This window comes from Pelodiscus sinensis, chromosome 5 (assembly GCF_052426305.1).
Source record: "Pelodiscus sinensis isolate ZL-2025 chromosome 5, ASM5242630v1, whole genome shotgun sequence".
Classification (NCBI taxonomy): Eukaryota; Metazoa; Chordata; order Testudines; family Trionychidae; genus Pelodiscus; species Pelodiscus sinensis.
Window position 1 is genome coordinate 33,779,884 of NC_143056.1, and position 19,516 is coordinate 33,799,399.

General features: G+C 40.9%; 1 protein-coding gene across 2 annotated transcripts in view; it reads left to right on the top strand.

Moving 5' to 3' along the window:
* Window positions 1–19,516, top strand: part of EML5 (EMAP like 5) — a 332,722-nt gene that overhangs the window by 32,054 nt on the left and 281,152 nt on the right. For both annotated transcript variants that reach the window (XM_089778388.1, XM_075926740.2), the window contains exon 5: window positions 7,560–7,745. In XM_089778388.1, coding sequence (XP_089634514.1) covers window positions 7,560–7,745 — 186 coding nt within the window. The remainder of the gene's footprint in view (window positions 1–7,559; window positions 7,746–19,516) is intronic.

The following is a 19,516-nucleotide window of genomic DNA, read 5'->3' on the forward strand; positions in this document are numbered from 1 at the left end:
TCAGATCTGTTCCCTACTTGAAGTTGGAATTTCTCATAGTACTTGTTTGTTTTCAGTTTTGGACTGTGGATTTTCTTTGCCACTTTCTGTTTAAAGTTGAATTTTCCCAGTTTTAAATTCAGTTTGGCAATGCAAAGATTGTGGTTGCTGCTGACATCTGATCAGTATGTCTTTATATCTTGGATAAATGACCTGTATCCTGAGCTGATACAGACGTGATTGATTTTTTTTTTTGTCAACTGGTGAATTTCATGTTTCTCTAGATATGTCTTTAAGAGGGAACAGGGTGCTTGCAAGAACTGGATTGGACATCATGCACAATTGAATGAATCTCTCACTATTTGGGTTTAATGATTCCCAACGCATGCTTCCCACTGATCTTTCTGTTCATTGGTTAACTCATACTTTACCCATCACAAAGAGTAAATAATGGTTTGGTATTCTATCAGTCACATCTGAAGTCAATTATAGTACTTACGTTTATCCACATCACTTTGTTCCAGTGTCAGCATAGCACCATATTATTGACATTTTTAGGAATCTGATTTGGAGCCTGGCACACATGATGTGTTGGTTGATAGCTTCCCAGTTGTTAAGTGATTTTTCCATAGAATGTGCTGTAATAAGTGTTACTTCTGTAAAGTGTAAATTGCCACTATGACCGTCACAGATTAGATGTTTCTTTTCTTTCTTATCCACATCTGTCAGTCTGCTCTGACTGATGCTCAGAATTTCAAGTTCATAGTAGTTCATCTCCCTCATGATCTATGAGATCTTTGAATGTTTTCTTGCTGTCTGCATGAACCCGCTAGGAGTCCTGTCTTTAGGAGACTTGCTTTTACCAGGCAACTTCATGTAGTATGAGGGGTTGGCAGTATTGCGACTGAGGAATGATTTTTACCAGAATGGTAGCTTGGCCCCATTTCCAATTATTTTTTTAAAATAAGTTTAGGTGATTAGAGTTGTGCTCAAACTTTCTCACTTTATCCAGGCTTGGGACAGGCAGTTACATCAAAGTGCAACAGACAGGATTATACAAAAAGTAGTTTTGATGTGAGTCCAGCTTCTTTTGTTTTCCTTGAGCAACAACCTACAGTTAAGAAATGCATGGAGAGATGCACTCCATTGTCCAAAACATATTTCTGCATTGGGGAAATCCCCAAAATAGACTTACTTGTGATAGCCAAAAACAAGAAATGTTTCCAGTACTGCTCCAGAGCTGGACTGGGGGCGTCATTTGCTCAGAGACTCCTTCCTCTTTCACTGGATTATGAGTCTCCTTTAAAACTTCTGTCCAATTCCTCTCATATTGAGGGTCCTGCTTAATATAAACAAAGGAAAACCAATGATTGTTCTTAGTCCCCATGTGGCCAAAACAGGCATGACTCCTCAATTAATGATACACCTTCCAATCAAACTTCTGCCCCTTCCCCACCTCCTTTTTCAGAATGCCAAACAGATCTACCACTCTAAATTTCAAGTTCTCCAACTCAAAGCATGGATCTTCAATGATTTAAAAGCATAGAGATATCCTACTCAGAGGGTGTGAAAGAGGTGCTTACATATAATAAATAAATAAATAAATAAATAAAATCGACTCATTACATGTATATCCAGAAGTGGAAAAGATTCCAAATTTGGTGTGACTCAAAATATTTTATGCCAACATCCTCCATAGACTATATCCTAGATCTAAAAAGGTTAGGATTTTCTCAGAATTCAGAGAAATTCTGGCACATCTTCCAGCCATATCTGCTTTTGATGGTAAGATAGACAGCTATTTTGTATTCATTCATTCTACAACAAAAAGATTTCTCCAGGGTATGAGTAATCTTTTCCCACAAGTCAGATGCCTGACCTTTAACCTAGACCTTAAGTGTCTTACAAAGTCTCCTTTTGAGCCTAGGACCATATTCTCACTAACATATGTATCTATGAAAACAGCATTCCTGGTAGCCAGCACCTTAGCTTCAAGAAATGGGGAAATAGTTGCTGTAATAGCACAACCAGCATCTGTGGTGGTGGGTTTTTTAAGAGATCAGGTTTCACTGAGATGAAACTCTATGATCTTCCTAAAAATATTCTCTGCCTGCCATATGAATCAGTTTATTCGCCTCCCAGATTTCTTCCCAAAGTCATATCATGACGAGAGAATCAATATCACAGATACTTGAAAACAGGAAAACACTGACATTCTATTTGAATAAAGCAGAGGTGAGGAATCTTTATTCTATCAGAGGCCATTGACTCAGAAAAAAATCAGTTACAGACTACACATAGCACCATAGGGTTGCATGGAGGCTTGGGGCTTCCTCTAGACTTTGGGATGGGGCCAGAAATGAGAGGTTCAGCATGTGGGAGTGGACTCCAGACTGGGGCCAAGGGGTTTAGAGTGTGGGAGTAGGCTCAGCTTTGGGACAAGGCATTGGGGTATAGGAGGAGGTTTGGGATGTGGACTCTGGGAGGCAGTTAGGATGTAGGAGAAGGTTCTGAGCTGGGCTCAGGACGGGTGGTACCTCCAGGCAACTCCTCGTCAGCAGCACAGCAGGCTAAGACAGGATTCCTGCCTGTCCTGGCTCTATGTTCTTCCTGAAATGTCTGGGCGTGTCTGGCCACTGTGCAGAGGAGTCAGGTGGCTCTGCATGGTGCGCAGTTCCTGTGCCCACAAGCACCGTTCCAACTGCTCCCATTGACTGCAATTCCTACCACATGGAGCTGTGGAGCAGGCAGTGGGGCAAGGCAGAGCATGGAGCTTCTCTTATCTCCCCTGCACCTAGCAGCCTCAGAAAAAGGCTTCAGGTTTCCAGCCCACATTGCAAAGACTTGCCACAGGTCAGATGAAATGAAGCAACAGGCATGATCCATCCCAAAGGCCAAAGGTTTCCCACTCATAGTCTAAAGGATCCTGAGTTTAGAAACAAAGACTTTTTAGAGGGTTGTCCCCTACAGGAGGTAGCAGATACACCTCACAATTGGGGGATACTCTGCACACCTCTTCCTCGTCCAGAAGGTCCCCCCCCCAATTAATGAGGCAATTCTAGATCCTACCGATTCCATCTTTGTGGATGTGGTTAATGCCTGAAGCAAACAATAGAACACCAATTCAGTCCCACACAATGGGATTTGGCAAGATGGAGTAGTTGTTGCTGACCTAATTGTTTAGTATTGCAAATTACCAAACTGTTATGGCCAAATATGACTATTAATTGTGGATAACTGAGAGTGTTTCTGGAATATTTACTGGTGACACAAAAGAAACAGTTTTAGGCCATCCTTAAAGAGGATCAGTTAATAATCAGATTGGTACTAGTGACAGCACTGTAGGTAGCTGATACAGCAGGCTGCCTGCTTTTCATGATGGTAGTACTGAGGCGGGCTTCTTGATTATATCTTTCTGGATTGCCTAAATTGTTGCCGAAAACAAATTCTTTCTTGGAAAAGACAGATTCTTTACCTTAGTTCTTATTCCTGGACTGCATTACACTTCCTAGAAATCTATACTGTAGGGCAAAAAAGAAGATCTCTCTCTGCCACACAATACCCACTATCTCAGCATTGTTATGAGCCATAGGATAAGAGGACCAAGGCTGAAAAAGGGAAGCAGTCTGCACCCTGATCTGCTACTTTTCAAGCCACCTCTTGTAAGACCTTTTCATGGGGCAGTTGAGGGCCAAGTATCTTGCAATACCTGTCACGCCCCTCCAAATTCACCTATCTCTATTTTCCAGCAACTGTATCACCTTTGACAAATAGGTCCTTGGGATTATTTCGAAAAGTTACACCATTCAATTCATGTCCTTTCCCCACTACAGCCTTATTTCTGTATCCTCCTTCAGGGACCCCTTCTCATGAGAACCTACTTCATCAGGAATTATATCATGTATTATTCCACTGAGTCAGTCCTGTTGCAACTCAGGAGCAAGGGGGTTTACTCCTATTATTTTCTAATCCTCAAAATGAAGGGAGGTGGAATTCTCATTCTAGAGCTAAGGGTGTTAAACAAATATGGGAAGGTGCAGATGTTCAAGATGGTCATGCTAGAAACCAAAGATTTCCTACGCTTGACCTTTGTGCAGGACCATTATCAGTATAGACTGCTTCACCCAGGTTGTTCACCACTGTTCTCCTAATTGAATTGGAGTACCAGCCCCAGATCAGCGACTGGAGTTCCCAGCACTACCCTCAATGCAGCACACAGACTCACCACCTTGGGACAGATGACTTCCTAATAGGCTGAGACAAGGTTGAGGGCAAATAGCCTTCCACAGAAGTGATCCTCCATCTCACTCTTTTGGAGCTAAGTGTGGCCGGAATGCCTGTATGCACTTTCTGCCTTTCATCAAGAATATCCATGTGAAGGTCATGATAGACTTAAATTAACCTCTATATTTTACATAAATCACCACGAGGGTGCCAGTTTGAGTGTTTCCTTGAAGAGTGAAGGCAGACTGTAGAAATGGTGCATCCCTCACAACATACTCATCCCAGCTATCTATCTAACAGCGATACAGAGCATGACAATCAACAGTCTCTGTCAGAATTTCTGTCATGACCCAGAATGGGAACTGAACTCATAGGTGCCTTGACATATACTCGCCTCCTGGATAACCCAGTCTACAGATTTCTATTTACCGGAACAACTAATGTCCTCATTACTGCCCCAGATCTGGCTTGGGGAAACATTCATGGGAAGGCACCCTCATCCTCCCATATCACATGACCTGTTGTATGCCTTTTCCCAGTTTTCTCTTCTATCTAAAGCCAAGCTTGAAAATTCAACAAAACAGAGTGAGAGTTATTCTGATTGCACCTTTTGGCCAAGACATGTCTGACTCCCTTACCTGACACAGATGACTATATGTCCTTCTGTTCCTCCTCGGCTGATTCCTCTCTTAATCTCTCAAAACAAAGCCTTGCTCCTTTACCCTAACCTCTGAGTCCTTTACCTGCATGTGTGACTCCATCTTATTTCCAAGGCTTAGAGGCAAAATTCTCTGATGAACAAAAAGAGGTGTTGCTACACAGCCAAAGTTGACCACACAATATACTTATCTATAAAATGGAAACAATTTCAAGTTGTTACTAATATCTAAACATAGACTCAATCTCGTCTTCCCTCCCTCTGATTTTACATTACATTTTAGACTTCAAGAGGTCAAAACTCTCACTCAGCTCCATTAAGATATATCATGTAGTGAAAACGTCCTTTCACAACCAGAAGGTACATCATGAGGAAGGGAGAGCACGTGAGTAGGCTCAATGGGCTCTGCCACCAAAAATCTCTGATTTAGAGGCATAGGGGTGCACATACACCTATAGTGAAGCATCCTTAGGGACACACATCTTGAAGAGCCATCATTACTGCACAAGGTGAGTAACTTCCTCTTGTGTGTTGTATAATTGGAGACATAGTCTAGCTGAGTTAGATTATCCAATAAAGGAAGTTAATGTTCAAATAACAATGTTAACAAGATTACACTTAATTTGTATGTATGAACATTGCTAATATTCATATTTTTAATCATAGTTCCCAATATTTCAAGTGGCTAAAGAGGGACATTGCACTGTTCAGGTCTGGCCTTTCTGCCCCTTGGCCTCCATAGACAGAGGGATGGCCAGGTCAAACCCAGGGTTTCCAACTTTCTGACTGCAGAAAACGGAACACCGTTGCCCTTCTCCTTCCCCGAGTCCCTGTCCCTATCCCGGCCTTTGCTCCTCACTTACTACTTTACCCCTTTCTTTGCATTTGCTCATTTTCACTAGGCTGGAGTACGGGGTTGGGGTGCAGGAGGTGGTGAGGGCTCTGGCTAGAGGTGTGAGGTTATGAATGGGGCTAAGGATGAGGAGTTTAGAGTGTGGGAAGGGGGTTCAGGGCTGGGGCAGACAGTTGGGGAATGGAAGGGTGTGCATGCTCTGGAATGGGGCCAGAGATGAGGGATTTGGGGTGTAGGAGGGGAATCCAGATTGGGGCTAAGTGGTTCAGAGTGCAGGAGGGAGTGTGCAGTGGGGGAGAGGTTATGAGGGTGCGGTAGGTGACTGAGGACTAGGGTAGGGGGTTTGGGGTGTGGGCTGTAGGTGGCATTCCCAGCTTCCTTGTCTACCCCATGTGTAGGGGCCACCAGGAGGTGCTGGCTACTTCTAGGAGCTATGCGCACCAGAGCAAGCAGGGAGCTTCCCTTAGCCCTCTGTGCTCCTGACTGGACTTTTAACAGCAGCAGGGTCCCTTTTTAATCAGGCATCCTGATGCCTGGCAGTTATAGCCAAACCGGAGAGGTAATGCAACCAGATCACAATGCCACTCATTTCAGGGGCACTCTAAATAGGGGGACCAGGGCAAACTGAATATAAGAAATGTTCTGCTTCAACTAGAGTAGGAAATGTTTGGAGGTCAAAACAGGATAGTCCTGTTAAACTAAGGACTGGGAGATCTGAATATAGTATCACTGTAGAGAAAATGTTTGCACTTTATTTTCCTTGCTTTCCCCCTGAAAGACAGAAAAAACCCAAAGCTTGGGGAGCTAATGACTTCGGATAGTTCTCCAGGTGTCCCTTTAATAAATTATTTCAGTTTATTTGAATTCTCTCTTTCAGAGTTCAGGCTGCATATAGAAAATATTTTAAAAAACAACAACTGTAGCATAGGACAGTTGGCATAATGGCTGACTTGAAAAATCCTCCCATATCCAGTTCAAAACTAAAACTCTTCCAGCTCCTGTCCTTATTCGTGTAAGCACTTTTCACTTATCTTCCCAAACAAATCCAAAATATCAGGTTGTAATAATGTACCCAAACTGGAAATTTCTGTAATCTTCTCTTTACTGATATGAAGTGTGTGCTTTCTCTTTCTTTCACACTTATTGGTAAAAGAAATCTTCATTATTTATTGGCATATTATTTGAGTTAAGATCTGTTTTAATGGTAACTAACAGAGGCAAAGAAACTTCTGCCTAGAAAAGAGTAATTTTACAATTTAGATAGTTCCAGATGTTCAGATAATGACTGTGCTTTGTATTTTCGTTGTTGAATAATATGAATTTTGTATATACCTGCTTGAAGTGAAAAACACAAATCATAGCTCTAGCTCCTGAAGATCAGATTTCTACTGTTGATTTGAAAAGATGTCACTGAAGCACAAAGTATATTTTATGTATTGCATCATGAAGAAATTAGATAATTTCATTATGAACCAACTCCTTTGAATGATTACAAATATAGTACCGTAATAATATTGAACTTAACACTGAAAGTTTGATCAGTAAAGACACTTGAATTTTATTTAAAACTAATATGAGGAAACTTTTTTCACACAAAGTATCATAAATATATGAAAATAGTGTGCTTATTGGGAGTAAAACACTTTGGTTAGCTGAAAAACAATTGCCACTGGTGGCACACTAGAGACCAGAGTAATGAAAAGAGTACATTACTTTGAATCTCTTGGCTTTAGTATATTTTTCTCTCACTCTGTCTCAAATATGCATGCACTATGTTGTTTGCAGAATTCACAGGACTATATCAAAATAAATACAGTTTTTATACCATATGTTTTTATCTAACAGTTCTGGAGTTTGTGTGGCAATTCGCTGACACCAAAGCGTGGTGTTTTTGGCAAGACTGGTGACCTCCAAACTATACTCTGCCTAGCCTGTGCAAGAGATGAAGTGACACATTCTGGTGCACTTAATGGAGATATATACGTATGGAAAGGAATTAATCTCATACGGACAATACAAGGAGCACATGCTGTAAGCATATTTATATTATGCTAATTCTGACTGTTTGAATAATGAACAGTTTAAAAATTTTATTAGTGTGTGATTAATAGCTCAAGGAAGCTTTTTGAAATATCATTGTTCAGATTATTTTTATTTTAAACCAAAATGTTTAAATCCAAATCTTAAGAAGATTTTTTACATTATTTTTCCATATCCTTCTCACATCACTGTAGACTGTATGCTTATGTGGAAGAGAAAAGTGGAGAAAAAATCAATAATTCTGAATCTAATTTCTGCATGCAGATCTGTGCGCCTCTTAGTTACTCCAGGTGTTGTAACTAGTGTGTGTGTGTGTGACAATTAGGGATATAAGCGATTAGTCAAATAGTTGACTACCTGATAAGCATATTGGCTTTACTCCCCCTTGCTGCCTCTGTATCAGGCTTCCCTCTCCGTGATGTGGGGAAGAATTGCAGGAGAGGCAGAGCCACAAGGTCTCGGGGTGGCACAAGCCAGGACTGTTAGTCCCAGCTCATGCTGCCCTGGAATCTAAGCCCACTGCGGCTCTGCACTTTAAATGTAGTAAGAGCCACAGTGAGAGCACCTCTCCTCTTATCAACGAATTGAGTAGTCGATGGAAATTCCACCGATTACTTGATTAGTCAATTAAAATATTGACCCTAGTGACAATACAAGGCAAGATTCATCTTTTTAAGATTTCTCATCTACTATTCCCAAATAAAGCCACTAATTTTTCCAATGTTTTTCATCTAAGAAAAATTTACTTGGTCACAATATTAGGAGTATGTCAAATTGACCTTCTGAAATAGTTCATTTTGTTTGAAGGTGGATTTTAATTATGGATAATGTTGTTCCTTACAGATAATATAAAAACTCAGTGTATTATGAACAAATTGAACCAATTAAATACAGAATGGAAAGAGAAGAAACAATTGTATTACTGTAGTGGAGTGGCAACTGAACAATAGTTAAGGTTAAGACCAGCTTTCTGTTTAAAGTTTGACTGTTGTAAATGCTCCAAAATCTGTAGTTACTAGGATTGCTTTCAATTTTTGTCCTTTGTGTGGGTGTAGTTGTGTTTGATCAGTGATCCAAATTTGGGGCTGTTGTTCCTGAGATACAACCCCATTGTGAGGAAAGAAGTTTTTCTTAATGTTAACATATTCTAGCAATGAAATTTTGCTCACAGATAGAGATCAAACCAGGGCAGAGATCAGCACACAAGTATCGTAAATGCTTTAGAGTCACCCCAGTGGAGTAAATTCACTGACTAGTCTTGTGAGGAAAATCAAATTAAAACGTTATTAGTCAAGACATATCTTGCAGTGTGCAAGATGAATTACACTGAATATATGCAGAGAAAGGTTATTTGAAAAACTACCTCTACATCATAGGATCTAGTGATTCTGATGTTATGTAATGGCCATTTGAATTTGGACACCAATCCTGGCACTGTGAATTCAAATCCAACCCAGGGCAGAAAGCAGAAGAAAAAAGGCGTCTTATTCTGGTCAGCCAGAAGTTATCTGAACACATCAGAAGGCACTTAAACTATTTATTGAAAATAAATAAATTACACAAGCAAATGCTTGTAGGGAGAGAGTAATATTGCATTAATTTAGCTGGAATGTAGACAGAGGTGCCATTTCAGATTTTGGTAAGCGGGGAGACCTGTGATGCCCTGATGGCGGGGAAGAAAGGGGGGAAGAGAGGGCATGGGAGGGCAGAGGCATCAGCAGTGTTTCTCAGCATGCTCAGTACAAACTAAGCACCAAATGGGGAGGGGGAAACCAACCCCATCTACCCTATCCCATACACACATCATCTCTATCCAGAGGCTACTAAAACACTGGAAAACTCTATAGTTTTTTTGGCAGACAACTTAGCAGTTAGCTGACAGGAGCACCGTATCTAATTCTTATATAAAAGAGAGAAAATTAAATAAATAGAATAGAACCACAGAATCCTAAAATCCTTGAACTGGAAGGGACCTCAGGAGGTCATCGAGTCCAGTCCCCTACCCTCATGGCAAGACTAAGCACCATATAGATCATCCCTAATAGATGTCTATGCAACCTACTCTTAAACATCTCCAATGATGGAGATTTGACAACCTCCCTCAGCAATTTATTCCAGTGTTTAACCACCCTGACAGGCAGGAAGTTTTTCCTAATGTCCAACCTAAACCTCCCTTGCTGCTATTTAAGCCCATTGCTTCCTGTCCTATCATCAGAGGACAAGGAAAACAGTTTTTCTCCCTCTTCCTTGTAATGCCTTTTTAGATGCTTGAAAACCACTATTGTTTCTTCCCTCGGTCTTCTCTTTTCTAAACTAAACAAGCCCAATTCTTTTAGTCTTCTCTCATAGGTCATGTTTTCTAGATCTTTAATCATTGTTGTTGCTTTCTCCCCATCTTTCTTGAAATGTGGTGCCCAGAACTGGACACAGTACTCTAATTGGGGCCTAATCAGCTTAGAGGAGCAGAAAAATGACTTCTCGTGTCTTACTCACAACACTCCTGTTAATGTATCCCAGAATCATGTTTGCTTTTTTTGCAACAGTGTCACACTGTTGATTCATGTTTAACTTGTGGTCCACTAAATCCCTTTCTGCAGTACTCCTTTCCAGACAATTGTTCCCATTCTGTATATGTGAAACTGATTATTCCATCCTAAGTGGAGTACTTCGTATTCGTCCTGATTAAACTTCATCCTGCTTACCTCAGACCATTTCTCTAGTTTGTCCAGATCATTTTGAATTTTGTCCCTGTCTTCCAAAGCAGTTGCAACCCCTCGCATCTTAGTATCATCTGCAAACTTAATAATCGTACTCTCTATGCCCTCATCCAAATCATTGATGAAGATATTGAACAGAACCAGTTCCAAAACAGACCCCTGCGGAACCCCACTTGTTGTTCCCTTTCAGCATGATTGTGAACTGTTGTTAACTACTCTCTGAAAACAGTTATGCACCCACCTTACAGTAGCCCCATCTAGGTTGTATTTCCCTACTTTATGGATAAGAAGGTCATGCAAGATCGTGTCAAATACCTTACTAAAGTCTAGGTATAAAGTCCACCACTTCTCCTTTATTCACAAGGCTTGATATCCTATCCAAGAAAGCTATCAGATTGATTTGACATGATTTGTTTTTTACAAATCCATGCTGTTTGTTACCTATCACCTTATTATCTTCCAAGTGTTTGCAGATGGGTTCCTTAATTACTTGCTCCATTATCGTACCTGGCACAGAAGTTAAACTGACTAGTCTGTAGTGTCCTGGATTTTTGTTATTTCCCTTTTTATTGATGGGCACTATCTTTGACCGTTTCCAGTCTTCTGGAATCTCTCCCGACTTCCATGATTTTTCAAAGGTGATAGCTAAGGGCTCAGATACCTCCTCTATCAGCTCCTTGAGTATTCTAGGATGCATTTCATCAGGCCCTGGTGACTTGCAGATATCTAAGTAATTTCGAAGTAATTTTTAACTTGTTTTTTTTTTATTTTAACTTCTAAACTTGCTCCGTTTCCACTAGCATTCACTATGTTAGGCATCCTGTCACCATCCATCTTCTTTACAAAAACTGAAACAAAGAAGTCATTAAGCACCTCTGCCATTTCCAAATTTCCTGTTATTGTTCCTCCCTCTTCGCTGAGCAATGGACCTACCCTGTCCTTGGTCTTCCTCTTGCTTCTAATATATTTGTAGAATGTCTACATGTTACCCTTTATGTCTCTAGCTAAATTTAGCTCATTTTGTGTCTTTGCCTTTCTAATCTTGCACCTGCATACTTGTGTTGTTTGCTTATGTTCATCTTTTGTAATTTCACCTAGTTTCCACTTTCTGTACAACTCCTATTTGATTTTTAGATCATATAAGATCTCCTGGTTGATCTAAAGTGGTCTCCTGCTATACTTTCTATCTTTTCTACACAGTGGAATAGTTTGCTTTTGGGTCCTTTATAATGTCCCTTTAAAAATCTGCCAACTCTCTTCAGACCCACTCAGCTCTAACACTAACATATTCTGACATCTTGTGGCAAGTCACTTAAGGGACACTGGTGAGCCTTAAAATTTTAATGTATATTCTTACTTTGTTACTAAGTCTGTGGAGAGAGACAGAACATCAAAATGTCCATACTGGGTCAGACCCAGAGGACACAGTGAGTGAATGCACCGTAGGACGCAATTCTAGCACCCTGGTATGCAGCTCTGATATGGAGGCAGCAAACGGGGGGAAGTAACTTGTTGAGTAGTGACTTATGCTTATCGGGTAGTTGACTAGTTGCTTACATCCCTTATCGAAACTTGGTTTGGGCCTTTCCAGCATCTCCTGGCAAAGAGTTCTACTAGTTGACTGTGAAAAAATAATGTATTTTGTTTATTTTAAATCTGCTGCCTATAAATTTCAGTGGGTCAGCTTTGTGTGTTATGTCAGTGAAGGAATAAATTACATTTCTTTATTCTATTTTCCCAAACTATTCATGATTTTCTAGACATTTAACATATCCCTCAACCCTTTAGTCATTTCTGTTCCAATCTGAAAAGTCCCAGTCTTGTTCATCTCTCCTCATATGGATGCAGTTCCTTACTTCTAATAATTTCTGTTGCCCTTTCTGTACCTTTTCCAAATACAATATATCTTTTTTAGATGGGATGACCAGATCTACTTACAATATTTAAGATGTAGGCATAAAATGATTTTATAGAGACAATATGATATTTTGTTTTATTATCTGTTCTTTCCTAATGATTCCCAATATTCTGTTAGCTTTTTAGTTTTTAGACTGTCACTGCACATTGAACCTATGTTTTCAGGAAACTATCCACAAGGATTCCAAGATCTCTTTCTTGTGTGGAAACAGCTATTTTAGACCCGATCATTTTTGTATTTATAGTTAGGATTATATTTTTTCATGTGCATTACTTTGCACTTATCAACATTGAATTTCATCTGTCTTTGTGTTTCCCAATCACCCAATTTTGTGAAATCCCTTTGTAACCCTTTGCAATCAGCTTTGGATTAGTCCCGTTTACCCCTTTTTCAAAAACATGTATACGTTTAACACAGTGATCCAAATGCAAATCCCAGCAACACAGCACTCGTTCATACTCTCCCCCCGTCTTTTAAGTGCAGTATCCAGCAATGTTTTCATGATGATCTAACGATCCTTCAGTTACTTGAATGCCCACCCTTTTGCTATTTTTAATCACCTTGTCTCCCTCTTCTTATATGTTGCATGTAAGAACTGCCATTGGTGCTAGGGCATGGACTTTAAGTAGATCTCCAGCATGAAATCCAAGCTCAGGTGGGGGGGGGAGGGGCTGCTGCTGCCTCTGTAGCTCCCCATAAATGGTGCACTTGCATGTAAGTGATGAAAGATGTTGACATAACCCCATCATTGTCCAATGTTAAAGAATTTTAAGCAAGGTTTGAGTTTGGTATACAAAGACATCAATCCCTGCTTAGTGTAGTTTGGACCTCCTTTTTCCGGCGCCCTTGGGACCTGACCGATCCTGAATGAAGGGATTTGCTGGACCAGGGGAGGTTCCTCCAACATGGCCTATGGCCCTAGGTCTCCAGCCTGGCCCTGTCCTGCCTGGCCATGGCTCCTCAGGCTGCACATCTGTGGCTGCCCTGGCCATGACTGGAGTTCTGTAGATGCTGCTGGCTCCCGCAACTGCCCGGCTGCAGGGGCCAGAACTCCTTGCTGCAGTGCCTGCCCCTCTGTGCCCCCCCAACCCGGGACTCCCGGCTGAGTTGCCAGCCCCCTCTGCAACTCCTGTCTTGTGGCCTGACCTCCCTATACCTATGCTCTGTAGTCCAGGAACATTGTTGTTCCTGCCAGACTATGGATTTTGCTGGACCAGAGATTCCCAATTAAGGGAGATACAACCTGTACTATGCTATTTTAACCTTTTATTAAATATACTAAACAGGTAAAACAGTTAAAGCATTTGAAATGTTGTTAAAATGAATGCCCTTACTTTACATTTCTTGTTACCTTTTCTTTTAGTTGGAGAGAGGTTTGAAAGAAAAAACTCTTGTTTGATAGTTTTATATGATAATAACTTTATTTTGGGGTAAAGAGAAAAAGTTAATTTTTCTGAACTAGAACTATTATGGCTGTTTTTGTTACACTCTGATTTAGTTTAATCTTGAGTGGTATTTGGAATATAGCTGAGGCTGGTAGAAGTGGTGATGTTACCTGAAGCTCGCTCTGGCCTGGCTTGATCAAGACATCCTTCAGGATCAGGATAATGAAGGTCTAACTCTCTGGAGACAATATGGGTGGCAGTCATGATGGTGATGCTTGCTCCAAGAGGTTCCATTTGTTCTTGTTTCCTTCTGGAGGCTCTTTCACAAAGATCCACGAAGGAACTGATGGGTGAAATAGCCCATCACCTCATTGATTTGTCCGCTAATTAGACTTAATATCCAACAAGCCCATTTTGATTAATTTCCAATTCCATATCTTCTGTTTTTACCAAATATGATTTTAATGTTTTCCTTGAATTGTATTGGTAAGCCTTTCTGTTTGGACTGATTCTGATTTTCTTGTATCTGTTCCCATCAACATGTCTCATAGTTTATTGTGGTATCTTACGAACATACACTCACTTTTTTACAGTTGAATTTACAATTAGAGTTAATTTGTAGACCAAATTATCACAATTGGTAGGGAAGAGTAGGTAAGAATCAAGCAAAGGAGTTTGGTGTGCAGTCAGGTGAGAGGTGATTCTGGGGAGGACTGTGTTACAGGCATTGACCCCATCTGTTTTCCTGGACCGCTCATGTGAGGCAGGTTCTAGATAGGTCTTGTCTAGTGGGCGTTAGGGATGTAAGCAAGTAGTCAACTACCCGATAAGACTAAGCTTACTGAGTAGTCAAGCCGACTACTCCCTCCCTCTCTCCCCCCTTGCTGCCTCCTGTTGGGAAGCAGGAGCTGATGCTCGGGGGAGCCGGCTTAAAACCTAGTTTCCCTTAGCACCGGCTCTGCAGTACCACCTGCCCCCCTGCGTGCTGCTGCCTCTGTCAGAGTCAGCAGTGGGGTGGGAGGCAGGAGAGGCTGCCATGAAGCAGCAGCTTGGGCTGGCCACAGACAGAGGCTGCTGCAGCAGCAGCCCGTCCGTGAGGGCCTTAGGGGAGCTGGCCCACCCACATGGATAGGGGCTGCTGCCACAAAGCAGCCCTATCCGTGGTGGTCTGGGCTGGCCACAGAGGCTTCTCTGGCAGTGACCCCTGTTCGTGGTGGACTGGGCTGGCCACAGGCAGAGTCTGCTGCTGGAGCAGCCTCTGTCTGTGGCCAGCCCGAGCTGCTGTGAAGGGGGGCTGCTGTCAGAGCAGCTTCTGTTTGCACTGGCCAGGGCTGCAGGTGGACAGGGGCTGCGGGACCTGGTATGAGCCGGTGCTGAGCAAGTCCAGCTCTGGCCTGACTTGTGCTGCTCCAGGATCACTGCAGTTGGTCTAGGGCCTACCCCTACTGCGCCTCTGCAGTTTAAATGTAGCAGGAGCTGAGCTGCCTGTGCACCCAGCTCCTACTACATTTAAACTGCAGAACTGCAGTGGGAGTAGGACCTAGACTGGAGTGAGCCAGGACAGAGTGTCTTCCCTTATTGACTAATCATGTAGTTGATACAAATTGTATCGACTACACAATTGGTCAGTTACCCGCCTCTTAACATCCCAATTGAGGGTGAGATATCTTCTCTCTATTTTCCCCCTTCTAATGATCTGGGGAAGCCCTGTTCCTTTTGCCAGGGACCTTGAGACAGGCATGCTTGGGGCATACGCTAAGGATTCATTGCTGACAATGGAATAAGGAATTGAGAATGGGCGTGCTTAATGCACATCACAGCCTCTGTAGCACTGGATATCGGGGATGAGTGCACCCACTGGCATGCATTGTGCCGTTCACACATATCAGAGCTATTGTTTCAGGCTATATTTATCTCCATGGGGCATTCTTTCATCTGAGAACATCTCATTGAAATGGATGGGTCACTTAACATTTTTCTCAGTTAATACAGTATTAAAGGAGGGTAATGTAATTAATGTAAAATCAACTTGAGTTTATGGAAAAAAATCCTATCAAACTAAGTTGATATCTTTTTTTTGATGAAACTACAGGCATGGTTGATAAAGGTCATAGTGTCGTAAGAGCCTTCTTTTTAGCATTTGACTTTGTACCTCGTAACATTTTGATTAGAAAAATTAGAATTAGGGTTGTCAAGTGATAGTAAAAATTGTGATTAATCACACAATTAAAAAGTTTGTGATAAATTGTGTGATTAATTACATTTTTAAACAATAATAGAATACCACTTATTTAAATATCTGACTAGGTGATAGATTTCAAAATGTAATTTTAAGCAGGGAATCGTCATGAAGTAGGTGTTATTTTTCTAGTGAGGCTCCACAGGGATCGGTTGTTGGTCCTATTTTATTTAATATTTTTGTTAATGATCTGGAAGAAAACACTAAAATCATCACTGATAAAGTTTGTAGACAATACAAAAATTGCAGAAATGGCAAATACTAAAGAGGGCATGTCTCTCATTTAGAGCGATCTGGATGGCTTGGTAAACTGGGCGCAAGCAAACAATATGCTTTTAATATGAGAGTAAGTCAAAAAGTATCCACAAAGTATTTATTAAAATTAACACAACAGCGATGCAGAACTCATAAGTGTATCATTTTTCAACATAGTTCCCCTGTTTTTCAACACACTTGGTCCAGCGTTGCATAAGCTTTTGTATGCCTTCTGAAAAAAAAAGTTTTTGGCTGAGCGGCAAGCCATGTATGCACTGTCTTCTTCAAATCATGGTCGCTGGCAAAACAACGGCCGCTTAAAGCATCTTTGAGGGGTCTCTCTGACGTTTGCTCTCCGGCTGATAGTGGTTGATCCACGTTTCATCACTAGTGACAATGCGACTCAAAAAAGCATCACCTTCCTCATGCTACTGGTTCAAAAGGCAGTTACAGATGTCCAAACGGTTACATCTGTGTTGTTCCGTGAGTTGTTTGGGAACCCAACTTGCACAAACTATACTGAAGCAAAGTTTGTGGTGAATGATTTCATAGGCAGAACTGTGACTAATCTGCAGTTGGTTTGCCACTTCATTGACAGTCACCCTCCTGTTTTCGAGAATCATCGCGTAGACTTGTTCAATGTTCCTTTAAGTAGTCGATGTGGATAGACGCCCTGATCGTTCTTCGTCAGTGACACTTGTTCGGCCATTTTTTAACATGTCAATTCATTCGTACACGCTTTGCTGCGGCAAAACACTGTCACAGTACTGTGCTGATAGTCTTCGATGAATTTCCGTGCCTTTTATACCTTCAGCCCACAAAAATCGAATCAATGCACGCTGCTCTTCTTTGGTTTATGTGGTAAGCAGAGTGGCCATGTTGACCCTACTAGTGGTAAAAGACATCTGAATGGTCAAGACCAAATATGTCACTACAATATAGGGAGGTTCCGTGCTTACGGTTGCATATTAATTCAGCAGTTGGGCCAATCACAAAAAAAAGATACGAACACTTTGCAATTACTTTTGACTTACCCTCGTAGAAACCAGCCAAGGGGGGCTGAAAGATTGTGCCTGGACTCGCAGCTGTTCACAGACAAATAGGGCCCCACAGCTGGATTTTCTGAATGGTGTGTAGGAGCAGAGCAGGCAGGGAACTTGGTTGAGGTTCCTGCTACACTCACGGGCCGGATCTACCGGCTTGGGAATTCTTAAAGAATATGTTGGAAGATGATCAAAAAAACATGATTCTACAATGGAGGATGATAAATTTGGCTAAAAGCCCATCCTATTTCAGTGAAGTTAGGCACTAATTAAAAATAAAAAAACATTATATAAAAATAGAAAAAGGGGGAATAGGTAGCAATTGATATACATTTGCACTTATGAGGTGCAGAAAATTAGTAGGGGAAGCTAAAGACATTAAAAAAATTCAAGGCTGGCAGGGCTAAAGACAAGAAGGGTTTTTAAAAATACATCAAACAAAGAAATTGTACCAATAGTACGGTCCCATCACTAGGTGGAGATGGCAAAATTGTTAATAATGAAGCAGAAAAGGCAGATGGGTTCAATAAATATTTCTGTTCTGTATGAGGAGAAAAAAGCAAGATGACTGACACATTATTTGGGGATATTAAAGTACTTTCCAGTCCACTAACAACTGAGGGGAATGTTTGACAGCATTAACTAGGGATTCAGATAACTTGCACCCAAGAGTCCTAAAAAGAATTGTCCGAGGAGATCTCTAGACCAATCTTAAGATTTATTAAAGATTAGAATAATGGGGAAATTCCAGAACACTAGAAAAGAGTGCTAATGTTGTATCAATATTCAAAAAGGACAAGCGGAATAAACCAGATAATTACAGACTGGTAAATCTGACATTGGTCATGGACGACAAAATAATGGAAAAAGTTGATACTAGATTCAGATCATCAGAGCAATGCCAGTCAATATGGTTTTGTGGAATATAAGTCTTTCAAATAAACTTGATTTCTTTTTGCTAAAGATAACTGGATATATATGTATGTATATTCATATTTAGACTTTGTAAGGTATTTAGTTCACTACCACTTGAACCTTGATTTAAAAATTAGTACTGTATAATATCAGGATAGCATGTTAAATTGATTAAGAACATATCTGACCGATCTCAAAAATAGTTGTCATCAGTGATCTAGAAATAACATAAAATCACGTAATCATTTACAAATTGTAACAGCAAAAATTGGTGAATGATAAATATTGGAGAAGACAGAGAAAAATCATACAGAGTGATCTGAATCCTTAGAAAGCTTTGCTCATTCAAACAAAAGGGGCTTTATTATAGCCAAATGCAAAGTTATACATCCCAGAGCAAGGAATGCAGGTCATGCTAACCTTTTACCTAATGGAGAAATGCAAAACAGGAACCAGTAACTGGACGTCAAAGATGCACAAATTTAAATTTAAAAATTAGGCACACATTTTTTAACGGTGAAGGTGATTAACCCCTGGAGCAAACTATTGAGGGATGTGTATTAAAATCAAGACTGAATGTCTTTCTGGAAGATATTTTACTGCCAAACAAATTATTGGACTCAATACAGGGATAACTGGATAAATTGTAATGGGCAGTGATATACAGGAGGCCAGAGTAGGTGAGTTGTTAATAGAAGCTTGGAATCATAGAATGCTAGAACTGGAAGGGACCTCGAGAGACCATCAAGTTCAGGTCCCCTGGCCTCACATTGGCAGGACCAATATGGTCTTAAACATTGTGTTTAACAGTCCTTTGTGGCCTTAAACACTGAATATAAGGTGCTGTGCATATACAAAATGCTTGATGTATACTTTGCAAAGTATTTGCTATGTAACAGTATCTACCAATGAGCAGAGCTTGACAAACTATGTAATCTACTCGCCTGTGGCGAGTAGATTACTACCCGGAAGAGCCGGGTTTAGGCGATCTGCGCATGCTGGTGAGCTGGGCTTGCCGCAGTTCGGCGAGCCCTGCCAATGGGAATTAATATTATTTGTATTGTGATACCAGTAGTCACAGATCAGGGCCCCACTGTGCCAGACACAAGTACAAATACATAACAAAACTATGATCCTTGTCCCAAAGAACTTACAGTTTAAATTTTACAAAGGATTTTTTTTCTTCATATAAAATGGTTGTTAAAGCTGATTAATCACGTTATGAGAGTTTTTGCACTTCAGACAAAATTTATTTTGGGATAGGTGTGCATTTACACTCATGAATGTAGC